At 35.3% G+C, this 23,183-nt stretch overlaps 6 protein-coding genes across 9 annotated transcripts; 4 read left to right on the top strand and 2 right to left on the bottom strand.

Moving 5' to 3' along the window:
* The first annotated feature begins 1,820 nt into the window (after positions 1-1,820).
* Positions 1,821-2,513, top strand: LOC148767797 (uncharacterized). Its single transcript, XM_088823304.1, has one exon. It carries the CDS (start codon positions 1,821-1,823, stop codon positions 2,511-2,513), a length of 693 nt encoding a protein of 230 aa, XP_088679430.1.
* Positions 2,514-2,743: 230 nt separating this feature from the next.
* On the bottom strand, positions 2,744-3,981 carry LOC148767796 (uncharacterized). The gene has a single exon (XM_088823443.1). The coding sequence runs from the start codon at positions 3,848-3,850 to the stop codon at positions 2,903-2,905; it is 948 nt and encodes a 315-aa protein (XP_088679569.1). The 5' UTR covers positions 3,851-3,981; the 3' UTR covers positions 2,744-2,902.
* Positions 3,982-8,789: 4,808 nt separating this feature from the next.
* AGD15 (ARF-GAP domain 15) lies at positions 8,790-10,494 on the bottom strand. The gene is made up of 8 exons (XM_088823265.1): positions 10,435-10,494; positions 10,236-10,294; positions 10,023-10,113; positions 9,841-9,895; positions 9,646-9,736; positions 9,376-9,559; positions 9,011-9,191; positions 8,790-8,885 (listed from the first exon to the last, which is right to left on the bottom strand). Coding segments are annotated over exons 1-8 (714 nt in total). The 5' UTR covers positions 10,486-10,494; the 3' UTR covers positions 8,790-8,883.
* Positions 10,495-11,534: 1,040 nt separating this feature from the next.
* Positions 11,535-14,376, top strand: TTN9 (titan9). Its single transcript, XM_088823300.1, has 8 exons — positions 11,535-11,760; positions 12,035-12,082; positions 12,185-12,254; positions 13,107-13,197; positions 13,280-13,341; positions 13,474-13,710; positions 13,789-13,920; positions 14,003-14,376. Exons 1-8 carry the CDS (start codon positions 11,716-11,718, stop codon positions 14,182-14,184), a joined length of 867 nt encoding a protein of 288 aa, XP_088679426.1. The 5' UTR covers positions 11,535-11,715; the 3' UTR covers positions 14,185-14,376.
* An 83-nt stretch (positions 14,377-14,459) lies between these two features.
* On the top strand, positions 14,460-20,737 carry DUO3 (Homeodomain-like superfamily protein). Of its 2 annotated transcripts, none has more exons than XM_013000171.2 (10): positions 14,460-14,686; positions 14,918-16,513; positions 16,617-16,965; positions 17,464-17,548; positions 17,784-17,840; positions 17,930-17,989; positions 18,076-18,294; positions 18,851-19,062; positions 19,159-20,140; positions 20,263-20,737. In XM_013000171.2, exons 2-10 carry the CDS (start codon positions 14,992-14,994, stop codon positions 20,602-20,604), a joined length of 3,828 nt encoding a protein of 1,275 aa, XP_012855625.2. In that variant the 5' UTR covers positions 14,460-14,686; positions 14,918-14,991; the 3' UTR covers positions 20,605-20,737. The 2 variants fall into 2 exon arrangements, with proteins under 2 accessions (XP_012855625.2, XP_088679425.1); XM_088823299.1 differs by having other exon boundaries at positions 14,575-14,686; positions 14,922-16,513.
* A 522-nt stretch (positions 20,738-21,259) lies between these two features.
* On the top strand, positions 21,260-23,164 carry LOC105974955 (F-box protein At5g07610). 3 transcript variants are annotated; one of them, XM_088823295.1, is made up of 3 exons: positions 21,260-21,393; positions 21,480-21,523; positions 21,855-23,164. In XM_088823295.1, the coding sequence occupies exon 3, from the start codon at positions 21,867-21,869 to the stop codon at positions 23,022-23,024; it is 1,158 nt and encodes a 385-aa protein (XP_088679421.1). In that variant the 5' UTR covers positions 21,260-21,393; positions 21,480-21,523; positions 21,855-21,866; the 3' UTR covers positions 23,025-23,164. The 3 variants fall into 3 exon arrangements, with proteins under 3 accessions (XP_088679421.1, XP_088679423.1, XP_088679422.1); XM_088823297.1 differs by having other exon boundaries at positions 21,282-21,365; XM_088823296.1 differs by having other exon boundaries at positions 21,296-21,397.
* Positions 23,165-23,183: the final 19 nt, after the last annotated feature.

Raw genomic sequence — 23,183 nt, 5'->3', positions numbered from 1 at the left:
GAACCGAAATTTTGGTAAGCCAACATTTCATATCGTTACCGAACTGAAAATACGATTTGATTCAGTAAATAACCGAATTACATAAATTTTATGTAAAAATATTTAAAAGGTGAGGGTGGCTGTAATTATCCAAACAAGATGGGATTTTTTTCTTCATAATTTGGCCATACAGCAGGGGTAGCCGTAATTTGGCCTTAATATTTTTATTTATTTGAAAATTTGAATATCCACATCGATACCATTTCTTCATCTTGATTGTGCTTAGCTATCTAAAAGGCCTGGGCCCATTTATGCACAGCCTAGAGCCGAACGGGCTGCTAAAATAATTGTCAAATTAAATAAATGTTTTCCAAAATTAACCAAATTTATTTATTGTTTAGTTAATTGAATAATTAAATATTATTCGGCCAATGGATCGACCATGCCACTCCACTTAACGCCCAAACCTGCCTCGCAAACGAACATAAGTACAAACAATGCAAAACATCCTCCTCTGCAGCCCCACAAATTCCACATAAACTGTTCTCTAAAACCTTCCAATTAGTAAGATTTTGGCGTGTCGGAAGAATATTATTACAACAACGCCATAAAAAGATCTTGATCTTATTCGGCAAATTCAAGTCCCAAAGCCATTTCCAAGGGCTCGATGAAACGAGAGATGAACCACTTGCAATATTAACACCCGCTTTCTCTTGCTCTAAATGAACCGCGGTATGGTAGGCGCTTCGAACGGAGAATAACCCATTCTTATTGCAATGCCATATAAGTCGATCTTCATTAATCGCGCTTTCAATGGGTATAGAGAGAATACTTTTCCGATCCTCCTCATAGAACATAGATGCAATCGTATTAACTTTCCATAGACCTGTATTACCTTCAATAAGGCTTTGCACCTTCATATCAATCGGCCAGTTGTCTCGAGGAGTGAAAATTTTAAAAGTTCGTTCTCTTGGAAGCCATTTATCTCGCCAAATTTTCACTTTCGCCCCATTTCCGATTCTCCAGCGTGAGCCTTTCTCCACTAGTTCTATCGCTCCCCAAATACTTCTCCACGTATATGACGGATTAGACCCTAAAACTGAGCCCAAAATGTCTGAGTGTGGGTAATATCTAGCCTTAAAGATTCTTCCCAGTAAGCTATGTGGAGATACCAACAACCGCCAGACTTGTTTGGCTAATAGCGCCGTATTGAAAGCGTGTAAGTCTCGAAAGCCAAGACCCCCAAAATCCTTGCTTTTACACAATTCCTTCCACCTGGCCCAATGAACTCCTTTGCCTTGACTATCTTCCCACCAAATAAAACTTAGCCATCAACCTTTCGATTTCTTCGGTAAAATATCGTGGAAGACGAAAGCAACTCATCGCATATGTCGGGATAGCTTGAATCACTGCTTTAATTAAAATTTCTTTTCCCCCTTTTGAAAGCCATTTTTCTTTCCACCCTTGAAGACGTTGGCAAACTCGGTCTCGAATATTCACGAAAGCTTCTCGTTTAGACTTTCCTAACCCAGAAGGTAGGCCTAAATACTTATCATGTTTGTCCACCACTTCCATATTAAGATTCGAGCAAATCAAATTTATAGTGTCTACGCTCGTCTTCTTACTAAAGGCAATGCACGATTTCGCATAATTAACTGTCTGACCCGAGGCCTGCTCATATTTTTGCAAGATATTCTTAATGCATTCAGCAGAAGAAATATTGGCATTACAAAAAAGCATAGTATCATCGGCGAACAGTAAATGTGAAACCTCAGGAGCTGCATTGCAAACAGCCAATCCCGCTATATTGCCGCGTCGCTCTTGTGGATTGGTTATTGCAAATGAAGAAGAAGCTTGATAAAATTGATTTTGAATATTGTGTTGTGGTCTGCTGGGCTATTTGGTATGCAAGAAACAAGAAATACTTTGAGGAGGCCAACTATTCGGCTCTTGACATTATCTTGCTCGCAAAGAATTTTCTTATGGAGATGCGGGGGTCTGTTTCCGAAGTTCTTCGTTCAAAACCTCCATTAAAGATGCAAAGATCGAGTATCAAGTGGGAGGTTCCATTTAGAGACGAGGTGAAAATAAATGTCGACGCTTCACTTGCTTCGGTGGAACATGGTTGCGGGCTAGGGGGTTTGGCAAGGACATCGGATGGAAATTGCTTAGCATGGTTTTCTACACATTGTCCTCTTTTCATTGATCCTACTTCAGCCGAGGCTATGGCGGCTCTCAAAGCTATGGAGTTCGCCCAAAACCACCGGTGGAGTAGAGTAGTTCTCGAATGCGATTCTAGCACTATAGTTGCTGCTATTGCTGGAGAGTTCGGTAGTCGCACGGTCTATGGTAATGTTATTGATGATATTAAACGCTTAGCCAACACGTTTGAAGGTTTCAAGATTCGTCACGTTAAGAAAGAAGCAAACCGTGCAGCCCATGAGATTGCTAGACTTTCGTCGATAGACTCTTTTATGTTGAACGTTCTTCCTAGTTTTATTATTGATATTGTAAAATCTGAGTTTCCTCATTAATGAAATTCACGTTTCCTCTCAAAAAAAAAATTGAATAATTAAATATCATATATGAAACTATTCATATATAAATTTACGTAATTAAAATATAAAATTCTTCATTTTGTATATATTCTCCTCTCGAACTCTTTGGCTGGCCTTGCATATCTTAGAACGTGATCACAATTGAGTAATATTCTCATAATAGAAAATTAATTTACAATGATAGATCAATAAAAAAAATGAAGAAATTAACTATAATCAATAACTTTTCATTGAATAATTACTTAAATTTACTTAGCAAGCATTAATGTACAATATGTTCAACCATGATATTAAACCCCACTTTAATATATAATTATGTACTAATTTGCATGCAATATAATGAAACTGAAAAACATTATAAATAATTAGACCCCTCTTTGAATATTATCCAAGAACCTCATTTCAGATTCTTGCCTCTGCAATCTCATATTATCATTGAATTTCTTGATGAAGGCTTCAACTTGCTCGTTGAATTCTTCGATACTCATCGAAGGGTCTCTTCTGATCCTCCCTCCTCTAAGCCTCATACCCACCGCACCGTCAAAAGTCTCCGATTTCCTCAGCTCCGTCCACTTTGGGCTCGCGGGCCCCACCAATTCCTCCGAGTCGACTCGCTGCACCACCCTATTATTGTACTTATCGTTACTTCTCCTCCTCGGTGGAATCACTTCCCACGTTTCGCTCTTTTTTATCAACCCTTTCTTTTTAATAGTATTAGTCCTTTGCTTTTTTCCTCCTCCAGTTATAGCCTTCCACGTAGCATCCATGCTGTCCTCTTCACTCGTCGTAGTCGCAATATTTTTCTCTTTGATGGACTCCGGTAGTAATACAATTTCTCTTGTCTTGATCTCGTGATGGCTTTCTGATATTAGGGTTTCGTTCGAAATTAATGCTACTACCGAGGGTGGTGGTGGTGGTGGTGGTTGTGGCGATGGTGGTGGTGCTGATGGTGGTGGTGAGTCAACGAGGATTATTTCACGGCCGGTTGATGTATTAAGGTTGTTGATTTGGTGGTCTTGATTGTCGGTTTCGCGGTGGTGGAAAGTGGAGGAGATGGCAATAAGCATGACGGTGAAGTTGAGGAAGAGGCAAATGTAAAGAGAAGAAGACAAGAAACACTTGAATGAATTCCAAAACCCTAATAGGCTGGAAAACACGATTTCGCACGAATACGGAACTACCGCCGTACCTTTTATTATCGCGAGAGTCGAAACGAGACCTAATAGTAAAAGAAACACTTCCAAGATCTTGATTGAAGTATGGAGAAATTTGCTCTTTGGCTTAGGGAAACTGTCCACAAACAAAAGTGCCATTGATGAATTAAATTCAAGCTTAACAACAAGAAATGAAAATTTTATAGATGGTGGAGAAGAAAATATATATTTTGGAAATTTGAAACGGAAAGTTTATAGTACTACAAGTCACGTTCAAAAGGAAAAAAAGGGAGGCAAATTGAGCAAGAGATTTGCTATGTACTTATAATAAGATTCTTGAATTAATTATTGATTATTATTTCGTTTTTTTTATTAAATTATTGGCTAGCTAGCTTCTTGTATATATTATATATTTTTTTTCCCCTTGCAACGTAACTTTGTATGATGGATAAAGATGTACGTATTTTTTTTGGCTTACTTCCCTTTTCACCCTTGAAATATAATATTTTGACATTTTGCACCCTTGGAAAAAAATAATAGTACTTTGTACCCTCAAAACACAATAAATCATGCATAATGCACCCCCGAATTAATTTTTAAAGCTAATATAATATTTTTAGTGGTATTTTTTAGGATGCCGAATTTCAAATGAAAAGTTACAAAATTTGTATAGTCATCAATCCTTTCGAACCTACAGGGTGAAAAAACTTAAATATATATCTTTCATGAAATTGTATATTTTATCACAAAAAAGTATTTATTAAAAAAAAAAACGTAACAAATCCCTTTAGCTATTTTGTTATCAAATTATTTAAATTATTTTTCTTACAAATATTTTCATCAATTATAAGTATTCATCAAATGAATAATTTATTTTATTTTTTGTTTGTAAGAAAATATAATTTTTTTCAGTAATTCAATGTGATTTTTGTTTTTCCGTACTTTGTACACTTGAAAGTAGGCTGTAAGTAGAAGAAAATGACAATTTAATTTGTTATTTTGGACCCATGAAATAAAAAAAACCAATAAATTATGAAATTATCCTACTTAAGTTTCAAATATTCAATTTCAGGTGGATTGTAAGTGAATTATTGCACTTTGAGGGTAAAAAATACTATTTATTTTTTGTAAGGGTACAAAGTATTAAAATACTACATTTTTTTATGTCCAAATATTTTGTAGACTTACCTGCTCTGATATGGTCAAAACGTGTGGGGATTTTTTCTTGGGTCCAGGTGTTGTGGTAAAGACATATTAATTCAAATTTAAAGATATATTTTTTTTTTTCAAAAAAGTGGGGCTTTTGTCTTTTTTTTTTTTTTTTATAAAAGATATTTTGATCACCACTGCATGTTATTGTTTACATAAAATTTTAATTTGGAATTGACTATTTAGCTTAGTGCATTACTGAGAAAAGAACCTAAACTATAGTCAAATACTCAAATTAATCACTGATAATGTCAGATGAACTACCCACTAAATAAACTATTTGAAATAATTACCACGAAACTGGTCACTAATTAAAAATATTTCTAGCTTATGGGATAAGTTCGAATTATGAAAAATGAATTAGATTATATTATTAATTAATTAAGTTCATTAATTGAATCTTCTGTAATCTTGATAATGAAAGAATCTACAGTCAATCATATATGTGCGCTGGGTAAATCTATATTCCTGTATAATAATTTATAAAGCATACGAGAGATGTAAATCACATTCGGTTAATCAGATGTATCAATCTCCATATAACAACTCGAACTTGGATCAATTAACACATATTCACTCGTTTCCACCGCTACGGCACATCATTTAATTACATCTACAGTACGTGACTAGGTGCTTAGTTGACATCCACATGCAATGTCAATCGATATACATATACTTCATCAACCTCATCTTTATGCCTACGTACACAATTCTTAATTTATTTTTTCCTAAGAAAAAATAAATATATTTCAATAATATTGATTAGGTATGTAGTTAGGTTTAATATTGTTATCGAAACCTAGTATATATATATAATATAGTCAAATCTAACTAATTAATAAGATGTCAAATGTAATTACACTAGCTAGTAATATTGATCACCACAAATCGTCACTAATTAGCTTGTAGTCCAATATATAACAAGTAATTAATCACTAGCTTATTAATTGATTAATACAAATACATTTTTTTTAATCTCATCAAAGTGTACGTACACTATTAGCGGATGTGTGCAAATTTAGACCCGATGGCCTATTTTAATAGGAAAATCGGATGTCATAGGATGATTAACATGTGGATAATTTAAATAAAAATATAATTAAGATTCTAATAATTGAAAAAAAAAACTCAGCATAACCCGTAACCCCTCTAACCCTAATTATAATCAGCGTGATTTATTAAGAGTTGTGACTTAAAAGTGCTATATATTAAAAAAAATAGTGGAATCCGATTTATATTAAATATCGGCTGATCCGCTCAGAATTTACTCTAAGCGTATTGATGCGAATATGTGTGCTTTCATCAACTTCTCAAAAGCAATTTATTAAAATTTACTTAAAATTAATTTTCATAGTACTAACAATTTAATTAGATATAGAGGATTTAGTTGTTCATCCAATCGTGCAATGGCATGGGCGGTGCATGGTGGTGGCCACCACTCACGGCCGCGGACAACTAATCTTGCACAAAATGTGGTGTGTGTTTTTTCACAAGGGATAAAATTGTAATATAATATTGTAATACCAAGGGATAAAATTGTCTTTTTTTTTATTCGGTACAAAATAGGAGGACCAATACAAATTTTATTGAATAGTAATATTTAATTGGGGATTTCAAAAACAATATTTAAAGTTGAAAGAATGAAAACTAAATAATACAGAAAATGGAGGGTTGATTAAACTAAATAATTATTGAAAATTATTTTATTGCATTTTGTCCTAACATTAAATATAAACTTGGAACGTGATTGCAAATGGAGGGTTGATTAAACAGGGAAAAAAAATAGAAAAAAATAAAAGACTTAGACTTATGAAATTACTTGGATTTTGAATTGACAATAACATTTGGGACCGGACAAAAGAAAAGAAAGATTTGTGACTATGTCTTGTCTTAATATATAAACTAATTAATAATACTAATTTGATTTGGGTGTGTGTCTGCAAGAGAAAATAACAATTTTAAAATTCCACATAATTCACAAATAAATAATTGATTAAATCAAGAACATTGGGTAGACTTTAAATATTTAAATTTTCAAGTGGCAAAAATATCTCAATCTTAATAAATTAAACCCTAGTAAGATAGCTATCAAAGTTTAGAAAAATATACATTTTTACTTGGAGAAGAAATCCCCATGCACATGACATTATTTTCTTTGACAAAGACTAGTAGTTTTTGTCATTGACTTATTTCTGCAGATAGTTACTTGCTAACAACCCCCAAAATTGTGCACAATTAAATAAATACACATACAATTACACTAGTGCAGCCAAAATTTTAAGTTCGTGTGAGCTGAATGCACTAAATATTTTCTCAAGGGGGTCGTTAATACTATTATCCACGATTTTTTTTATATTTCTATACAAAATAATAAGAATTTGAGAAATAATTATAGGTGGGGGCCAGGACCCCAGTCTTGTGTTGGCTCTGTCAGTGTACAATTAAAATTTGGTAGTATATATACAACTTTAGCAAGATTTATTTTAATGGTTCAAATATGATTTAGTGCACTCCTATGCATTCTCTAATTGCTATTAAAAAAAAATTACATTCCATCCCTTAAACACAATCAATCAATATTTTTTTTGGTTTAATTTTTATTTTAAATAATAAAAATAATCAAAAGTGTTTACTAATTCAACTGATGATGATAAATCATCAGTGTGATCATCACTAATTACGTCAGCAATGACATCTAAACACAGTGTGCATCTCTTCCTTAATGGTCAAGATCAAATGCACTTGTATTTTTTTATTTAGTTTTATTATAATTTGATTTCAAGCTGGGAAGAAATTTGCAGATGAGTATTCGAAGACTTGGAGAAAGTCTCAGTCAATTTTTAAGTCATTTTTAAATTGTGAAGTAAATGGCATTAAAAAATTCCTAAGCCTTCATACTTATCTCTCACTCTACCATCATGGCAATCGAAATTTTCAATTTTCGAACAATATTTTTTATTCTGATTTTCGATTTTTTTTTGGGACCGGAACTAGAATATAATTCGATTATAGCACACAAGTTCGATTTTGTTTCTGGTGCTTCACGTATCTTCATTAGTTGTCGAAGTCTTGCATAATCGAAAGTGTTTTCAGCTAACAAACGAACAGATATATTCCTTAGTAATCACATAATCAGATCCCATTTTAAAATAAAAAAATAAAAAATAAAACGAGGAGATGAAATTGCATATTCTACACATTGGAGCCGAAAGAATAATTATAAATTAAAAAAAAAAAAAGAATGTTTTATCTAACTATATATGGTCTTATCAGATTGCTCTCAAGAATGTGAAAATGTGCCTGTACAATGTGGTGTTGAGCTTCATTACAGTGCCTGTACACAAGAAACACGGGTTGTAAGTGTTTATTCCGACGAAAATAATACGCGCATTAATATATTTTCAATTTTTTACATTTAAAAAAAATTCACTTTGGCAAAGAGGGTGGTGCCCCTTTGTTCTTGATTTCGTGACTAGACTCGTTCGGATTTTTTTTCTTCTTCTTATAAATGCCGTGTCGCATGATCGAAAAACGAGAATTTACTACATTTTTCTCAAGATATTAAGGCAGAAAAACCAATATCTTTCTACATGCATTGAATTATTATTCACACGATTTTAATTGCCTTCTCCGTTTATTTTTTAATATGACAATCGAGCAATAATAAAATCTCGTGATAATTAATAAAAATCTTCAAATTCTTTAGCATATTATATCGAAGGAAAATTTAGCATATTTCCTACGTGTACTTTCCCCTTCGTACTCGAAAACAAACGTCTTGCAATTTCGTCTAATGTGCAATAATAAAGCAAATTAAACAAAACAACAATGTTTCAATGGAACAGGATTACTGTAAGAAGACTTACCTTTCCTATGAGTTCCATCCTCCATATATATATATTCCTCATGAATATATCCAGCCCAAAAATCCTAACAGATAAAAAAAACAAAAAACAAATGTCCTCTATATTCGATGCATCAGCTCCTGAAACCATATTAATGTTAAAAAAGATATCACATTGCAATAATAGTTAAGAGAATTTATTATATATAATTAGTTACTAATCAAATAATGTTTAATTCGATTTTATTCGGAAAATTCATTCTTACACTCAAAAGTGGCCCATCTTGAAGGAGGTACAACCGTACGATCTTGTTTGGCCTCCGATACGTAGAGCAGACTGAAGAGATCTGTTGCACCGTCAGCACTTTTACTAGATGTAATATTGTTTTCTGCATTAACCTCGTTCGGTGGAACCGAAAATATGTCGCTCATCAAATCTAATGAAGCCTGTTTAAAACGAACAAATATTTCAAATTATCGGATTTACGTGCGAATATACTAATTATATGCAAAAATAATTACAAGTACAAAACAAAATTGGACTATTTGTAGACCAAGTTATAAACCAAAAACCATGCGTACGATGACTTAATCGTAAATACTAATTGCTCTAAATGTGACGGGAAATTACCCCGCGATTTCGTATTATAGGAGCGACACGAGCCATTTCTTCGGTGAAAATTTCTTCATCCAAAGAGTATTTTCTTGCTTTCTTTGGAATTCCTTTTCTAGAAGTGCCTCCCGATTTATTATCTTGATTGACTGCAACCGATGGTTGCGGAGACGTTTTCGAAGCCCATTTTTTCTCAACATATCTGGAAAACAAAAAATTAATTTACTAAAAAAAAAAAAAGAAAATAACAATGCAATAAAAAAATGCTTAAAGATGAGATGAAGTTACTTGGACTGAATGAACTTTTCAGTTGGATTTCTGTCAAACTGTGGCGGTAGTTCTGCTTCCCAGTAATCGTTCGACTTCACATTTCCCACCACTGCACGGTACAATATTAATTTTTCGATTGAACACGTACGTACACCTTTTTTTTTTAATTAACGAAAAGTAAATGCACTAAATTAATTGATTAGTAGGACTTACTCTGCATAAAAGAAACCTGCTCCGGAAGCCATGTATCCAATGTCGTAGATCTTACCTATTGTGATCAAACATAAGTCACAAAAGTGCTATATATTAAGAGATTATAAAAAATAGAAAAAAAAAAAAAAAAAAAAAACTCGAATTCATCATACAGATGAAATGAAAGCATACAAGATAAAAACCTTTGAGATGTGTACGCCAAGACTTCGATGTATACCAGAACATTGCATGCATATAAATATTCCGAGGTTGATACTCGCCCATCGTGGGCCCCTAATCATATTATTCGTATCGATCGCATTAACATCAAAATCATCAAAATTCAGCACTTTTATATATATAATATTAGCATATGTAAAGAATCGAATGGGGAGGATCGGAATATATGTACTTACTTGCTCCGGCAATCTGCACATTCCCTGTTTTCGGGGAGCTTAAGAAGACCTTCCAATACCTATTACGATTTTTTCCGATACATTATTAACGAAGATCGAAAAAAAAAAAAAACAACTTATCGGCATTTCAAGAATTTAAGTGACATGAAATCAAACAATATGAAACGAAAAGAGAAAAATAATTAGAAGGGTTGGTCACCTTTGCATGTTTGGCATTAAGCTCCTTGGAAACAGATGCCTTTTCATTCATCTCTCTTCTCTCTCTCTCTCTCTCTAAATCTGTCTCTTTCTGTTATTAACAAATGGTAAATTTTCACACACACCAAAATCAAAACAAAAATTCGCAAAAATTAAAACGCAGAGTAGAGAAACAGATGTATTAATTTGTTCGCTGTTACTTGTGCGTTGTTGTTCTTCTTCTCTCTCTTTCTGCTTCCCTCTCTTCAATTTTGGACATTTTTTTAATCTGACAAAGGCTGAGTGATTGGCTTAACAGATTCCGAGGAATTCATGTTGAACTCCATTTTTTTGGTTTCCTTATACTTCGGCATTGTGTTTTCATTTGGATCCACCAATTAATTAACTCTGTTATTTATTTATTTTTAAATACATTTTTCCATGGCTTAATTAACTATTTGGCCAAGGAATTTCACTTTTCACCTATACCCTTTTTTTAATTTCACCTATATTATTAATTATTGCACCATATTTATGCAATAATTAATAATTATTGCACCTCTCTTATATTTACATTTTACATTTTTACTCATTGTTCTCTATTTTTACTGATCTTGTTTCACATTTATTAGCTTATAAAATCTTCTTGTAATTAAAGGATTCAAAATTTGGCATTTGTTAAATAATTTAGGGGAAATTACCCCTATGTATGATCAAATTACGAAAACCTGTTTGGTTAATTACAACCACCCCTTCAACTATAAATCTTCTTACACGTCCACCCTTGCGGTGTCAAATTTAGTGGAATCTTCTAATTTTTTATGAAATATTCTCAATTTTGTACTCGTTTTATCCCATTCGAACTTCACATTTTGAACAAATATGATAATAAAATGTGTTTTTTGACTTGTATATATTAGATTGCAGTGCATCAGAAACTGCATTTTTGCACAAAACGAGTACAAACTAGAGATTCCACGGAATCTAGAAGATTATGTTGAATTTGAAACCATAAGGGTGGACGTGTAAGAAGATTCATAATTGAGGGTAGTTGTAATTATCCAACATAAGGGTTTTTTTTTCATAATTTAACCATACCTCAGGAGTGTGGTTGGAATTTACCCTATAATTTAAATATTTGGGGGAAAAAAGAAAAAAAGGAAAGCCTAGTTCCAAACTCACCCCCAAATAAATAAATAAATAAATGAAAATAAAAAATTATTTGAACGTGCATACAGATTCCAAACAGGGCAGCGAGCCAAGAGTGTGAGCGCGTCGATTTCAAATTCTCCCAATAAAGACGATGAACCCGCTAAAACACTTTCAAACATCAAATCCGAACGTTCAGGTTTCTCTCTCCTTCTCCGTAATTTGTGCAGATTAGAGGCTTGTTAGTGATTTGGGAGCCGATTTTATTTGCTGTTGTAATTTGTTTTTACATAAATTAACTGAAATTTTCTGATATTTCGTTGAATTGAATATGCTGTGTTGAGCAGTAGTTGATGTAATTTAGGGTTTTTGTAGTTGTTCAGTTCAGATAGTTAATTCTGTTATTGAATCGGGGTTGTGAAAATAGCAGTTCTGGTTTCTGATTTAGTTTCATTTTTGGATCTCGGCTTTAGATGGAGGTGCTTTACGCGAAGCTCTACAGCAAGTACACCAATCTGAAGGTCTTTCTTCTTCCTGTGATTTTTACTCATGTTTTGATATGCAATGTGGTGTGTAAATATATAATGTTCTGAATTTGAGGTTTGTTCTTTGTCCTACTGCAGAAAGAAAAAGAATCTGAATTTGACGAGCTGAATCGTGATCAAGAAGTGAAATTCTCGAAATATGCGGATGGTAATCCTTACAATATACACCACTTTCCGTTGTTAAAAAAGAACTTGCAACCTCTGTTTGGTTAACAGTTTTTTTTTTTTGTTTTTACCTGCTATCTGCTATCTTATGAATTCTTGCATTCGTGAGTTTAGACTTATACGTAATGAATGTTCACATATGATTATGTGTGCATGCTGTATATCGATATCATAGTTCATGAAATGCCTGTGGAAGTTAATTAGCTTTACTCCTCACGATTCTCTATTACCAAATCTCTGGTGTTCTTCTTAGATAACACTTAGCTTAATTTGCCGTTTAAGATTCCATTATGATAGTGTTGTGCTAATTATTGACGCATTTGCCTGACCTGGCAGATTTCTTTGTCATAAAGTAAACCGGTGTCTTAAAGTTAGTTTTTGATGATTGAATCCCGTGATGTGTTACTAACGAAGCTGGATAAGCTTCTTATTAGGGGATCTCTAGGGTTTGTATATATTTCTGTCATTGATAAAGTGGTCTGATACACTTTAATTTTGAAGAGTTCGGAACCTGTTCGTTGGTTGAAGTTTTCGTGACTTTTTGTGCTAAGTCTAGTGTTCTTCTTACCTTGTCATTCATGTGGTCCACCACTTACTTTTTGCTCTTCGGCTTTCAGAAGCTGCGTTAATGTATAAAATTAACTTATCCAGCAATACATACATACATCGACACATTCACTAATAAATATATGAATTTACATATTCAAATATGTTCTGTCTTCGCACATCTTGCACTTGGATCTCTGTTGATTCAGTTATTGGATTCCAATTTTGTTGTTACCTCTTCAAATTTCATCAGAATTTTCTTAAATCATTTGTATATCTGTTAATGCAGCTGCAGATGAAATAATAGAGCACTTGAAAAGTGAGAACGAAAAGCTGACTGGACAAGTTGATGAATTGAAATATGAATTGGCTTCTATCAGGCATGAATCTGTAATAATATTACGATGTATTAGAATTTCCACGTTTTCTGAAATATAAAGCATAAATATTGTTTGGCTGCAGATCTTCTAGTGAAGAACAGACTGTTCACTACCAAAAGCTTTTGACGGAAGAGAACCAGAAAAGTAAGGAACTAATTTATTGTCAAATATTAGATCGTAGTGACTGGCTTTTCGACTCGGTATATTTTTCAACTTTTCATGGTTTCCGTTCCTTAAATGAATGATTGGCATTTTTTGCTCTCTAAAATGCTGTAGATGAGGAACTCTCGAAAGAAATCAAAAGGCTCCAAAAGCTTCAAGACAACTCACATGACGATACCCCAGCTGAAGAAACGCACGATGGATCTCCTATAAAATCGACGAAAAAACGTAAATTAGTGCGTAGTACTGAAGACAGAGCTACGTCATCTGCTGATGTGGAACTTGACCGGCAAGCAGATCAACATATTATGGTTCACCCTGCCTGCTGTCAAAGAAAAATTAACGGTTCAGGTATGTCCGAATAGGAAAATTTCGTTTACTACATTGTGTCTCGTTGAAGGAATCTGACTATTTCTGTGTTGACGTTAGGTGGTGATGTGGCAGGCACTAGTTCTGTCAACTGCGTGTTTCAGTATCTTGTTGAGTTTGTAGTTGGCATGAAAGTATCGCCTCTTTCTCAAAGTAATGAACTATGTATATTGGTGCATCACCAATCGAGCGGTAATTTTTCGATTTATTTTAATTTGGGGGGAGCTACTTTTATTTGATATTACAAGTCAAAATGTTGATTTACACGGTGCAGGTTATTCGTTCAGCCTGACATGGATAACTAATTCAAAGGGCGAAGTAGAATTGCTATACCGTGTGTTGTCGTTGGGCACATTTGAAAGAGTTGCACCAGAGTGGATGAAGGAGACGCTCGTTTTCAGCACAAGTATGTGCAGTGTCTTTTTCGAGAGGGTTTCTCGTGTTATCAAAAGTTAACGGTTGACCGTTTTTCGTTTTTTTTTTTTTGTTTTTTGTTTTGTTGTTTAATGTGCTGAACAATGTGTGATCATAGTCCATCTGACCTTAGATAAAACATCATTGTACTACTTGTAATATATTCTGGAGAATTCGCTTAGAGCATTTTGATCATATATTCATAAATTAATAGATAATATAATTAAGACTTAAGTGCTTGTTAGAAATTACACGTGGACCAATCAAAATGTAAGCTCAGAGAATAATATAATTACGTATGCATAGAGATAAAGATTAGGCCCATTAGTTTTCTAAACTGAAAGCCCAAATACAGCAATGGAAGAATTAGGCCCATTTTCGTGAGAAATGGGCCTAACCCGAATTGGTAGGGAGAGAAGAAGAGACAAAGTTGAAAAACGGCGTCGTATCGAAAGATAAAAAACAATTGAAGACGACGAAAGAGACAGGTCTGTGGACCGACGGAGGAGTTGCTGAGTCACCGCCGGTGAGCTATCAGTTGGCGGTAAGTGCTAATTTGTCTCCGTAAGACCTAATTAGGGTTTCTTCACAAGGTTATACATTTACTTGACGATAACAGAAATTCTAATTGACGATAAAAGAAGACAATTCGGTAAAGGGGCAATAGATTAGCAATCAATCTTCAATATGATTAAGTTATCCTGTCATGTATTGCTTAAAACGACGTGACAAACGAGTGCCCAATTTTGAATTCAGTTTAATCAATTGGTTGCAGCCAGGATCGTTTTGGAGATGGCCGTTGAATTTGATGCATAGTCGATAGTTTTGGTGCATAATCCTTTGATTAAAATGGAGGGGTGTTCAACTTCAGTATCAACTGAGGTTCAAGACCCGAATCACCAAAATGCTGCTATTCGTGATTGCGCTAACTTACCGGATACATCTGCTTTGCCTCCTGAGAGTGAGGTGGAGGAAAAGCAAGAACAAGGGGGTGATAATGGGAACCAGAATGTGCACGAGGAAGAAGACGATGATGAAGATACGGATTTCAATCCTTTTGTTAAAGAAACTGATTATGTGGAAGCTTCTTCAAGCCTGAGTTCGGAAGTCGAAGACTTGGATACGGATGTTGCTGATAGTAGGGAAAAACCTTGTGCCGAAATTGATTTAAATTTCAAGGAAAAGCATGGAGATATTATGAAAGATTGCCATACTAGTAGAAGTGTTGAAATTGGAGAAGAAATAGTGGAGCAAACCACATTTTCGTCGGGAGAAGCTTGTGGGAAAGGGACTGGTACAACATGTGATGTGACTTCGGAGAAAGAATTGGTATTGATTCCTCAGTCGGAAAACGGATTTCTGTGTAGCCAGGAGAATAGGCTGACCAATTTGACAGATGTTGGTAGCAATGGTGCAGATTCCAAGAAACCTATGGTTGATATGGATACTGACGATGCCATATGCATGCGGACTAGGGCTCGATACTCTCTTGCAAGTTTCACACTTGATGAACTTGAAACTTTTCTTCAAGAAACTGACGATGAAGATGATCTTCAAAATGTTGATGATGAAGTGGAGTATAGAAAATTTCTTGCAGCTGTTTTAATGGGTGATGATTCCGAGAATTTACAAGGGAATGCAAATGCTGATGATGAAGATGAAGAAAACGATGCTGATTTTGAGCTTGAACTTGAAGAGGCACTGGAAAGTGAACCGGAGGAGATTGAAGAACGGCGCACGACTAGGCGGAATAGATCCCAAAAAGCTTCCCTTGCACGGAACAAGAAGCTTTCAGGACAGTTGAATAGACCATTGCGCCCTCTCTTACCGTTTGCATCAATTGGGTGTTTTCCAGCTTTTGATGGGAAAAACCTTCCGCCCAACATCGCTCCATCTTTTATGCCTCCTGTAAATATTGGGTTCACCCCGCATCAGATAGGACAGTTGCACTGTCTGATTCACGAGCATGTGCAGTTGCTTATTCAGGTGTTCTCTATCTGTGTTCTTGAGCCGGATAAGGGACATATTGCTGCTGATGTCAAGGAATTAGTTGTGGAGATGCTCGAAAAACGAGATCAAGTTTTGACCAATAAAATGATTCCATATCCAAGCTTTTGCTTCTCCCCACCATACATTCATCCTTCTGCCACAGATGGGCAGAAAATGTTGCCACCAAATGGTAGAGGGCTGCATTCGGACATAAGTTCCTCGTCAAGTCAAAGAAATAAAAATGTAATGTCTGAGCAGGCAAGCTCTTCTCAAACTACCGAACGCACCTCATGGGTACCTTACATTTGTGGCCCTATTCTGTCTGTTATGGATGTAGCTCCACTCAGATTAGCTGGAAACTATGTAGATGAGGTTTCTTCTGGTACGCCATCATATTAAACGAATATGTTTATTGTGCTTTGTCGGTTCATTGCTTCCTTCTTGTGCTTATATAAAATTTCCTATTTCTGTATAATGTTTGGCAGTTGTCCGAGCATACAAGCGATCTCAAATTGAAGTTGGTTTTGAGAATCTCCTTCAAAAGGAACCCTTGTTTCCTCTTCATAGTTCTCCATGTTCTGCTGAATCTGATGGTCAAGGTGAAATAGAGAACACTCCTCAAGATTCTAATAGGATAATTTCTTGCTCTCCAAAGAAGACAATGGCTGCAGCTCTGCTTGAAAAAACCAAGAACGAACCAGTTGCTCTTGTTCCTAAGGAGATTGCTAAATTAGCTCAGAGGTTTTGGCCATTGTTCAATCCTGCCCTTTATCCTCACAAGCCACCTCCTGCCTCACTTACAATTCGGGTGCTTTTTACTGATGCAGAGGATGAGTGAGTTGTATGCTTTCTTTTTCTTACGTTTCATCTAACATTTCAACTTTCATGGGATTCTACGTAACGATCATTTTTTATATAACCAAAGCTGTTGATATAACTGCATTTCGTAATTGGTATCCTCAAAATAATCCATTAATCATAACTGAAGATATAGGTTTGTCGTGCCACATCGAAGTTGACAAGCATATGCCTGCGCTGAAATAATATGATAAGATGAAATTTGTCGACTATCCTTGTTGGTATTAATTATCAATGAGGTGCAGAACCTTTGTGTAGACAAATATTTAAAAATCAAACGTGCATAGTGTTCTCTTGCTAGTTGCTGTTGTATAAACAGATAGTTGAGAAACTATATCCGTGTAATGTCTTTGTTCAATCAAGTTCTAAATGTGAAGGTTGCTAGCATTACTTGATGAAAGTACCCATATTCTCTCGTGCACAGCAGTTTCTTCTTGTACACCTCAGTCTTCTCATCATGGGGGTTGTTTGCAGATTACTAGCATTAGGGTTGATGGAATACAATAATGATTGGAAGGCTATTCAGAAACGATTTCTTCCTTGCAAATCTAGGCATCAGGTAATGTATTTAATTGTGAACTGTAAATTTCAAGTCTGAATTTGTCTCGGTAGGGGATATTGTTTGCATATTATTCCCAAGAGTGTTGATGGAAAATATGTCTTGAATTTCATGATGAATACGATAACAGTTTCATGTGAAAGATGAATTACTATCCCCTCCTATTTCCGTAAATAAAGTTCCTTGATGAGAGAAGTCATGCTAATTCAAGGTACTGATATATCCTGTGAAACAGATATTTGTGAGGCAGAAAAATCGTTCATCATCAAAAGCACCCGGAAATCCAATAAAGGTATGAAATCATTTCTGATTGTACAGAGAAGTTGTTGCTGTGTGTTTTGCATCAATAAAAATAAAAATTTACCCATTTTTATCTCGTAGGCTGTGCGGACGATAAAAAATTCACCCTTGAGCTCTGAAGAGATAGCTCGTATTGAAATGGTATGCTCTTAAGTTCAGTGGCTCGTATAGTGCAAAGTTAACGAGACAATTACTTTCCATTCAGATATTTGATTAAAATGATGCAGGGGTTGAAAAGGTTTAAACTCGACTGGATATCAATATGGAGATTTTTCGTTCCTTACAGAGATCCTTCGCTTCTTCCACGGCAGTGGCGCATTGCTTGTGGCACACAAAAGTCATATAAATCTGATGCAACCAAGAACGCGAAGCGGCGCTTATATGCATTAAAAAGAAAAACTAGCAAACCTTCTACTTCAAATCGGCATTCGTCGACCGAAAAAGAGGTACATATAATTCTTAAACTCGATCTCTTGGTGTTTATCCAATTACATTACCTTTAAAATGGATTTCTATTATTTGTTAGAGTCGGTTATGTGATCAATATGCAGTTATGATCTACATGACACTGTTAACAATGATCCTGAGTGGACTGAATTCTTCATGTAGATTTTTTAGTTTGGTTTACTGAAGAGACCTTTTAGTCCTTTTTGTTTCTGGTGAAGTACAGGACCTGGATCATATTTGAATTTGATATATTATTTGTCTGTGATATTTAGGAACTTCTGAATGTTTAAGAGGTTTCGGGTTTATCTCTATCATTTTTCTTATATCGTTATTTCGTGCCATTTGCCAGTTTTTTTTGTATTTTATACGCTGGTTGCTGGGATTGTGAAAATGTGTACACTGTTCTTCGAATGTTTGACAAAAACTTATTTGATTTCTGCATAGAATATTATTTTAAATTTTTGTCGTATCCTCTTCCATGAAAAATAGACACGAGGAAAAACGTTTACTTTATTAGAGGCTTGTTTTTACTAAAAATACTCTAAAAATCTTCAGGATGATAGCACTGATAACGCCGTAGAAGAAACTAAGGGTGATAATCACTTGAGGAAGGAAGATGAAGCTTATGTTCACGAGGCGTTTTTGGCAGATTGGAGGCCGAATAACAATGTTTCTTCGAGTCTTCCGACTTCCCTCCCCTCTCATGAGAATTCTCAAGCCAAAGATATCCAACCCCAGATAATTTCCAACTCTCCAGCTGCTTCAAGGTAAATCTTACTGTGCCACAATTTTTCTCTCGGTGTTCATTGTTATGTGCTTGTCGTTTTAAGCTAAATTACTACACTTCTGATTTCACTTCAAAGACCAGCAAATTCTCAAGTAATCCTTCGACCCTATCGAACTCGTAGACCAAACAACGCACGTCTGGTGAAATTAGCTCCCGGTTTGCCACCTGTAAATCTCCCTGCATCTGTTCGGATTATGTCGCAGTCAGATTTCAAAAGCTCACAGGCTGTCGCTTCAGCAAAGATTTCTGTCAACACTTCAAGAATGGCTGGAGCAGTTGTAGAAAACAGAGTTGCCTCTTCAGCAAAATCTGTACCGAGTACGAGCAACTCTGTTTGTATTACTGCTAGTAATAAACGTGTAGAAGTACCAGAGAGAGGTGGTGATTCTGTTCTTCAGATGCATCCTCTGTTGTTCCAATCACCTCAAAATGCATCCTCTATTATGCCTTACTACCCAGTGAACAGCACTACTAGCACATCGAGTTCTTTCACTTTCTTTTCTGGAAAGCAACAACCGAAACTAAGTCTCGGTCTTTTTCACAATCCCCGACATATAAAAGATGCTGTGAACTTTCTTAGCATGTCTTCCAAAACTCCCCCCCAAGAAAATGCTTCATCGCTCGGTGTTGACTTTCATCCCCTTCTACAAAGAAGTGACGATATAGATACTGCCTCAGCTCCTTCAATTGCGGAATCATCTAGGCTAGAACGTTCTTCGGGTACAAAAGTTGCGAGCCTTAAAGGAAAGGTTAATGAACTAGACTTGAACTTTCATCCGAGTTTCACATCCAATAGCAAACACTCCGAGAGCCCAAATGATTCTTCTAAAAATTCGGGTGAAACTCGAATGGTTAAATCAAGAACCAAAGGAAGTAGGAAATGTTCTGATATCGCAGGTAGTAATGAATCGATTCAGGAAATTGTAATGGAACAGGAAGAATTAAGTGACTCTGAGGAAGAATTTGGGGAAAATGTAGAGTTTGAGTGTGAGGAGATGGCTGATTCCGAGGGAGACAGTTTATCCGACTCTGAACAAATCGTCGATTTACAAGATGAGGTAATTTTTTCTAGTACTGTGTCCATCTTCTTACAGTTGTCTTCTAATTGATCTAATTAAACTATGTGACTAGTTAGATGCCTTCTTGAATTTCTCACAATTTCTGTGAAATATTTTTGCAGGATGAAATGGATGTGGATATAGATAATACAAGTGAGAAAGTGATTAATGTGAAGCCGAAGATTCTATCTCTGAATCTGAATTCATTCCCACCACTTTCCCCAAATCCGAACGAATTTGAACCATTTGGTGCAACGTCAACATTTGCCCAGAATCGACCTATTCCTAGTTCAAAGGGCTCGTCTAGCAAGAATGTAAAACCAGGTCAAATCAAGAAGAGCTCTAAGGATACTACTTTACCAAGAAATCCCAGAAAACGTGTTTCCAGATCGAAATCCAATTCGATCCCGACAACGGAGATGAATGTGGAAAAAAAGTCGAAGAATGTTAGTACAGATGAATAATGTTAACTGGTTGATGATCATTTATTAGTGTGCATTTGCCTCTCATCTCTCTCTTGTAATTTTTTTTTTAACTGTACATACTAGAATATTCTGCCATTTTATTTTGAAGAAATTAGCACGAACTGGTTGATTACACCACCACCCACCCCCCAAACACACAACACACACACAGAGACAACTGAAAAATCTTTATACAGAAAACAGTAGGTACTAACTCTCCTAACGAGGGTTGGTTTCCGATTTTTTATTTATTTACACTCTTATTCATGGGTTTCGGCTATGTTAAAAAGTTAAATCCGTATCTTTTTTTTTTCTATTGAATATATTTGTGTTCAGTTTAATATGTAAAAACTCATACTAGATACATTTTATTTATAAAAAAAAAAATATAGAAAATTATTGGCTACAAAGCCACCTTCGTTCCTAATAATTATTACAATAAAAATTAGAGCAAATAGATAGAAATTGTTAGAGAAACAAACAATAAATTAAAAAAAATTAAAACTTCTTTTATTCAGATATGAATATTAAAAATGATTCAAAATGGTAAAAGAAATTTATATGAGTGATCAGAAAATATTAATTTATACACTTAATTTAATTTAATTTTTTGATCGACTAAATAAACTTGATATTGAAATATGACAAACAAAAAGTTCAAAACAAACAAGGAGTAGAGGGGTCAGGTGCTTATAGTGAGGAAGCTGGCAAAAAAGTTGGTGACAACTTTTTCTTGACCGTACACACAGCAAACGTGCACTGTGTGTCTTCTTCCCCAATCCTTTGTGTGTATGTAATGTATACATGAATCACCTAGCTCTTTGTTTCCTAATTCCTACTGGGTCTCACTTTTACTTTTTTTGAATATTTTTCAGTTTCGTTTGGACAGTCGAAAACAAGACAGATTTTCTTGTCTGAGGTTTGTTTCTGGGTTCCCTTTACTTTGCAAATTTCTGTAATTTCTGGGATTCTTGATATTGTTTTCTTAGTCTACTTTCTTGTTCATATAATCTGTGGTAAAATCTGTTTTTTTTTTTTTTTGTCTTCTGTCCGAAATTCATCAAATACTTGTGCAATTTTTTTACCAATTACTGATTTTCTGTCTGAAATCTGAATGCATGTATGTATATGAGAAAACTACTGTAATTATACCAGTGCCTATGTCTATGTGAGCTAGTTCATGTCAAAATTTATCTTGCCTTTTTCTGCAGCTAAATCTTGTAACTATGAATTGTTTTTGTTATTCGCAGTTTTGTTCGAAAATGAAGCTTCGTTGGTTCGCAAACGATGACATGCCGATCAACATACTAAGCCGATTGCCCGCCAAGACACTGCACTGTATAAAGTACGTTTCGAAAGAGTGGCTTAATCTGATCTCCGACCGCTCATTCGTCAAATTGCAGATTAAAAAAAAGGAACCCCTTTCCGGGTTTTTCTTCCAAGAAATATTCCAATGGGCAAACAATGAATCCATCAACTCCGTTAGCTACATTCCCGTCGGATCCGATAACATCAATGTGTGGCCCACCGTTCTCGATTTCCTCCCCGAAAATGTTGTCCTTTCGTCACTAAACAACGGTCTCTTGTGTTGTAGAAGTTGTCTCCCTTCATCCAATCCTAGTATTTATGTTTGCAACCCGTTGAACAAGCAATGGATGAGCGTCGAATGGCCTGAATATCTTCCACAAGAAAGCAATGTCGCCATAGTTTTCGACCCGTTTGAGAACCCTATTGATGTTTCAACACACTTCAAACTCGTGGCGGTTTGTAATACCGAAATTGGAGAAGACGAGTATTGCTTCTCGTTCGACGTTTATTCTTCAAAAACGGGTTTGTGGGCAAGATCGAAAGAGCGTTGTATGTGCAACCACAACCTCGTAAAAAACAAAGGGGTTCTTGTCGAAGGAGGGGTTTTGTATTGGCTGACAGACGGATACCAAATTCTTATGTACGATACACAAAACGAGCTTTCTTGGTTGGTTGACTTGCCTATTCCATCTACGCAGTTCACTAGTGTACCCGAAATGTGTATAGGAGAATCGAGAGGGGAGCTTTGCTATGTGATTGTATCGGAAGATGGTCTTCAAATGTGGGTTCTTGAAGATCGATTCGCGCCTCAATGGGAGTTGAAGATTTTTATGCCGTTGGATGAATTGGAGGAAGAGAATCCGAAAGTGCTGTACGGAATATCGGAGAAAGTGAGGAGTAGATTATGCAGAGACGAGCTTGCATGGATGGATCCTCTTGCGTTCAAAGACGGGAAGGTGCTTTTTCGGGTTTCGGCGAATGTCTACTTGTACGAGTTCGATATTCGGAGGATGAAGAAATTGTGTGATGTTTCGACTTTGGGTCCGAAATCTATGTATTCTCCTATCGTGTTGCCGTATAGCATGAGCTTGGTTTCGATTGGTCGAGAGTAGATCGAATCTGTTTCTTATCTTTTGTTTGCTTTACTTTTTAGTTGTCGTTCGAATGATCTTTAGTTGTAACTACGGAAAAAAAAAAAGATTGATGCAATCCATTGCAGTTTATGTAATGAATTTCAAGTTTTAGTTTTGAAGAGATATATTAATTACTCT

The sequence above is a fragment of the Erythranthe guttata genome, chromosome 9 (assembly GCF_056151865.1).
Source record: "Erythranthe guttata isolate IM_541 chromosome 9, IM_541, whole genome shotgun sequence".
Taxonomy (NCBI): Eukaryota; Viridiplantae; Streptophyta; class Magnoliopsida; order Lamiales; family Phrymaceae; genus Erythranthe; species Erythranthe guttata.
This window is presented reverse-complemented; position numbering and strand designations above follow the sequence as displayed.

What these genes read in the sequence shown, in the direction of transcription:
- LOC148767797 (XM_088823304.1), top strand. Translation starts at nt 1,821, where the DNA reads ATGAAGAAGAAGCTTGATAAAATTGATTTTGAATATTGTGTTGTGGTC.
- LOC148767796 (XM_088823443.1), bottom strand. Translation starts at nt 3,850, where the DNA reads ATGGCACTTTTGTTTGTGGACAGTTTCCCTAAGCCAAAGAGCAAATTT.
- AGD15 (XM_088823265.1), bottom strand. Translation starts at nt 10,485, where the DNA reads ATGAATGAAAAGGCATCTGTTTCCAAGGAGCTTAATGCCAAACATGCA. An exon ending in TTAATGCCAAACATGCAAAG is followed by an intron (nt 10,295 to 10,434) that starts GTGACCAACCCT and finishes AAATCGTAATAG; the next exon opens with GTATTGGAAGGTCTTCTTAA. An exon ending in TGTGCAGATTGCCGGAGCAA is followed by an intron (nt 10,114 to 10,235) that starts GTAAGTACATAT and finishes TAATATGATTAG; the next exon opens with GGGCCCACGATGGGCGAGTA.
- TTN9 (XM_088823300.1), top strand. Translation starts at nt 11,716, where the DNA reads ATGAACCCGCTAAAACACTTTCAAACATCAAATCCGAACGTTCAG. An exon ending in GACGGAAGAGAACCAGAAAA is followed by an intron (nt 13,342 to 13,473) that starts GTAAGGAACTAA and finishes AAAATGCTGTAG; the next exon opens with ATGAGGAACTCTCGAAAGAA. An exon ending in AAGAAAAATTAACGGTTCAG is followed by an intron (nt 13,711 to 13,788) that starts GTATGTCCGAAT and finishes TGTTGACGTTAG; the next exon opens with GTGGTGATGTGGCAGGCACT.
- DUO3 (XM_013000171.2), top strand. Translation starts at nt 14,992, where the DNA reads ATGGAGGGGTGTTCAACTTCAGTATCAACTGAGGTTCAAGACCCGAAT. An exon ending in ATTCGTCGACCGAAAAAGAG is followed by an intron (nt 18,295 to 18,850) that starts GTACATATAATT and finishes AAAAATCTTCAG; the next exon opens with GATGATAGCACTGATAACGC. An exon ending in TCGTCGATTTACAAGATGAG is followed by an intron (nt 20,141 to 20,262) that starts GTAATTTTTTCT and finishes ATATTTTTGCAG; the next exon opens with GATGAAATGGATGTGGATAT.
- LOC105974955 (XM_088823295.1), top strand. Translation starts at nt 21,867, where the DNA reads ATGAAGCTTCGTTGGTTCGCAAACGATGACATGCCGATCAACATACTA.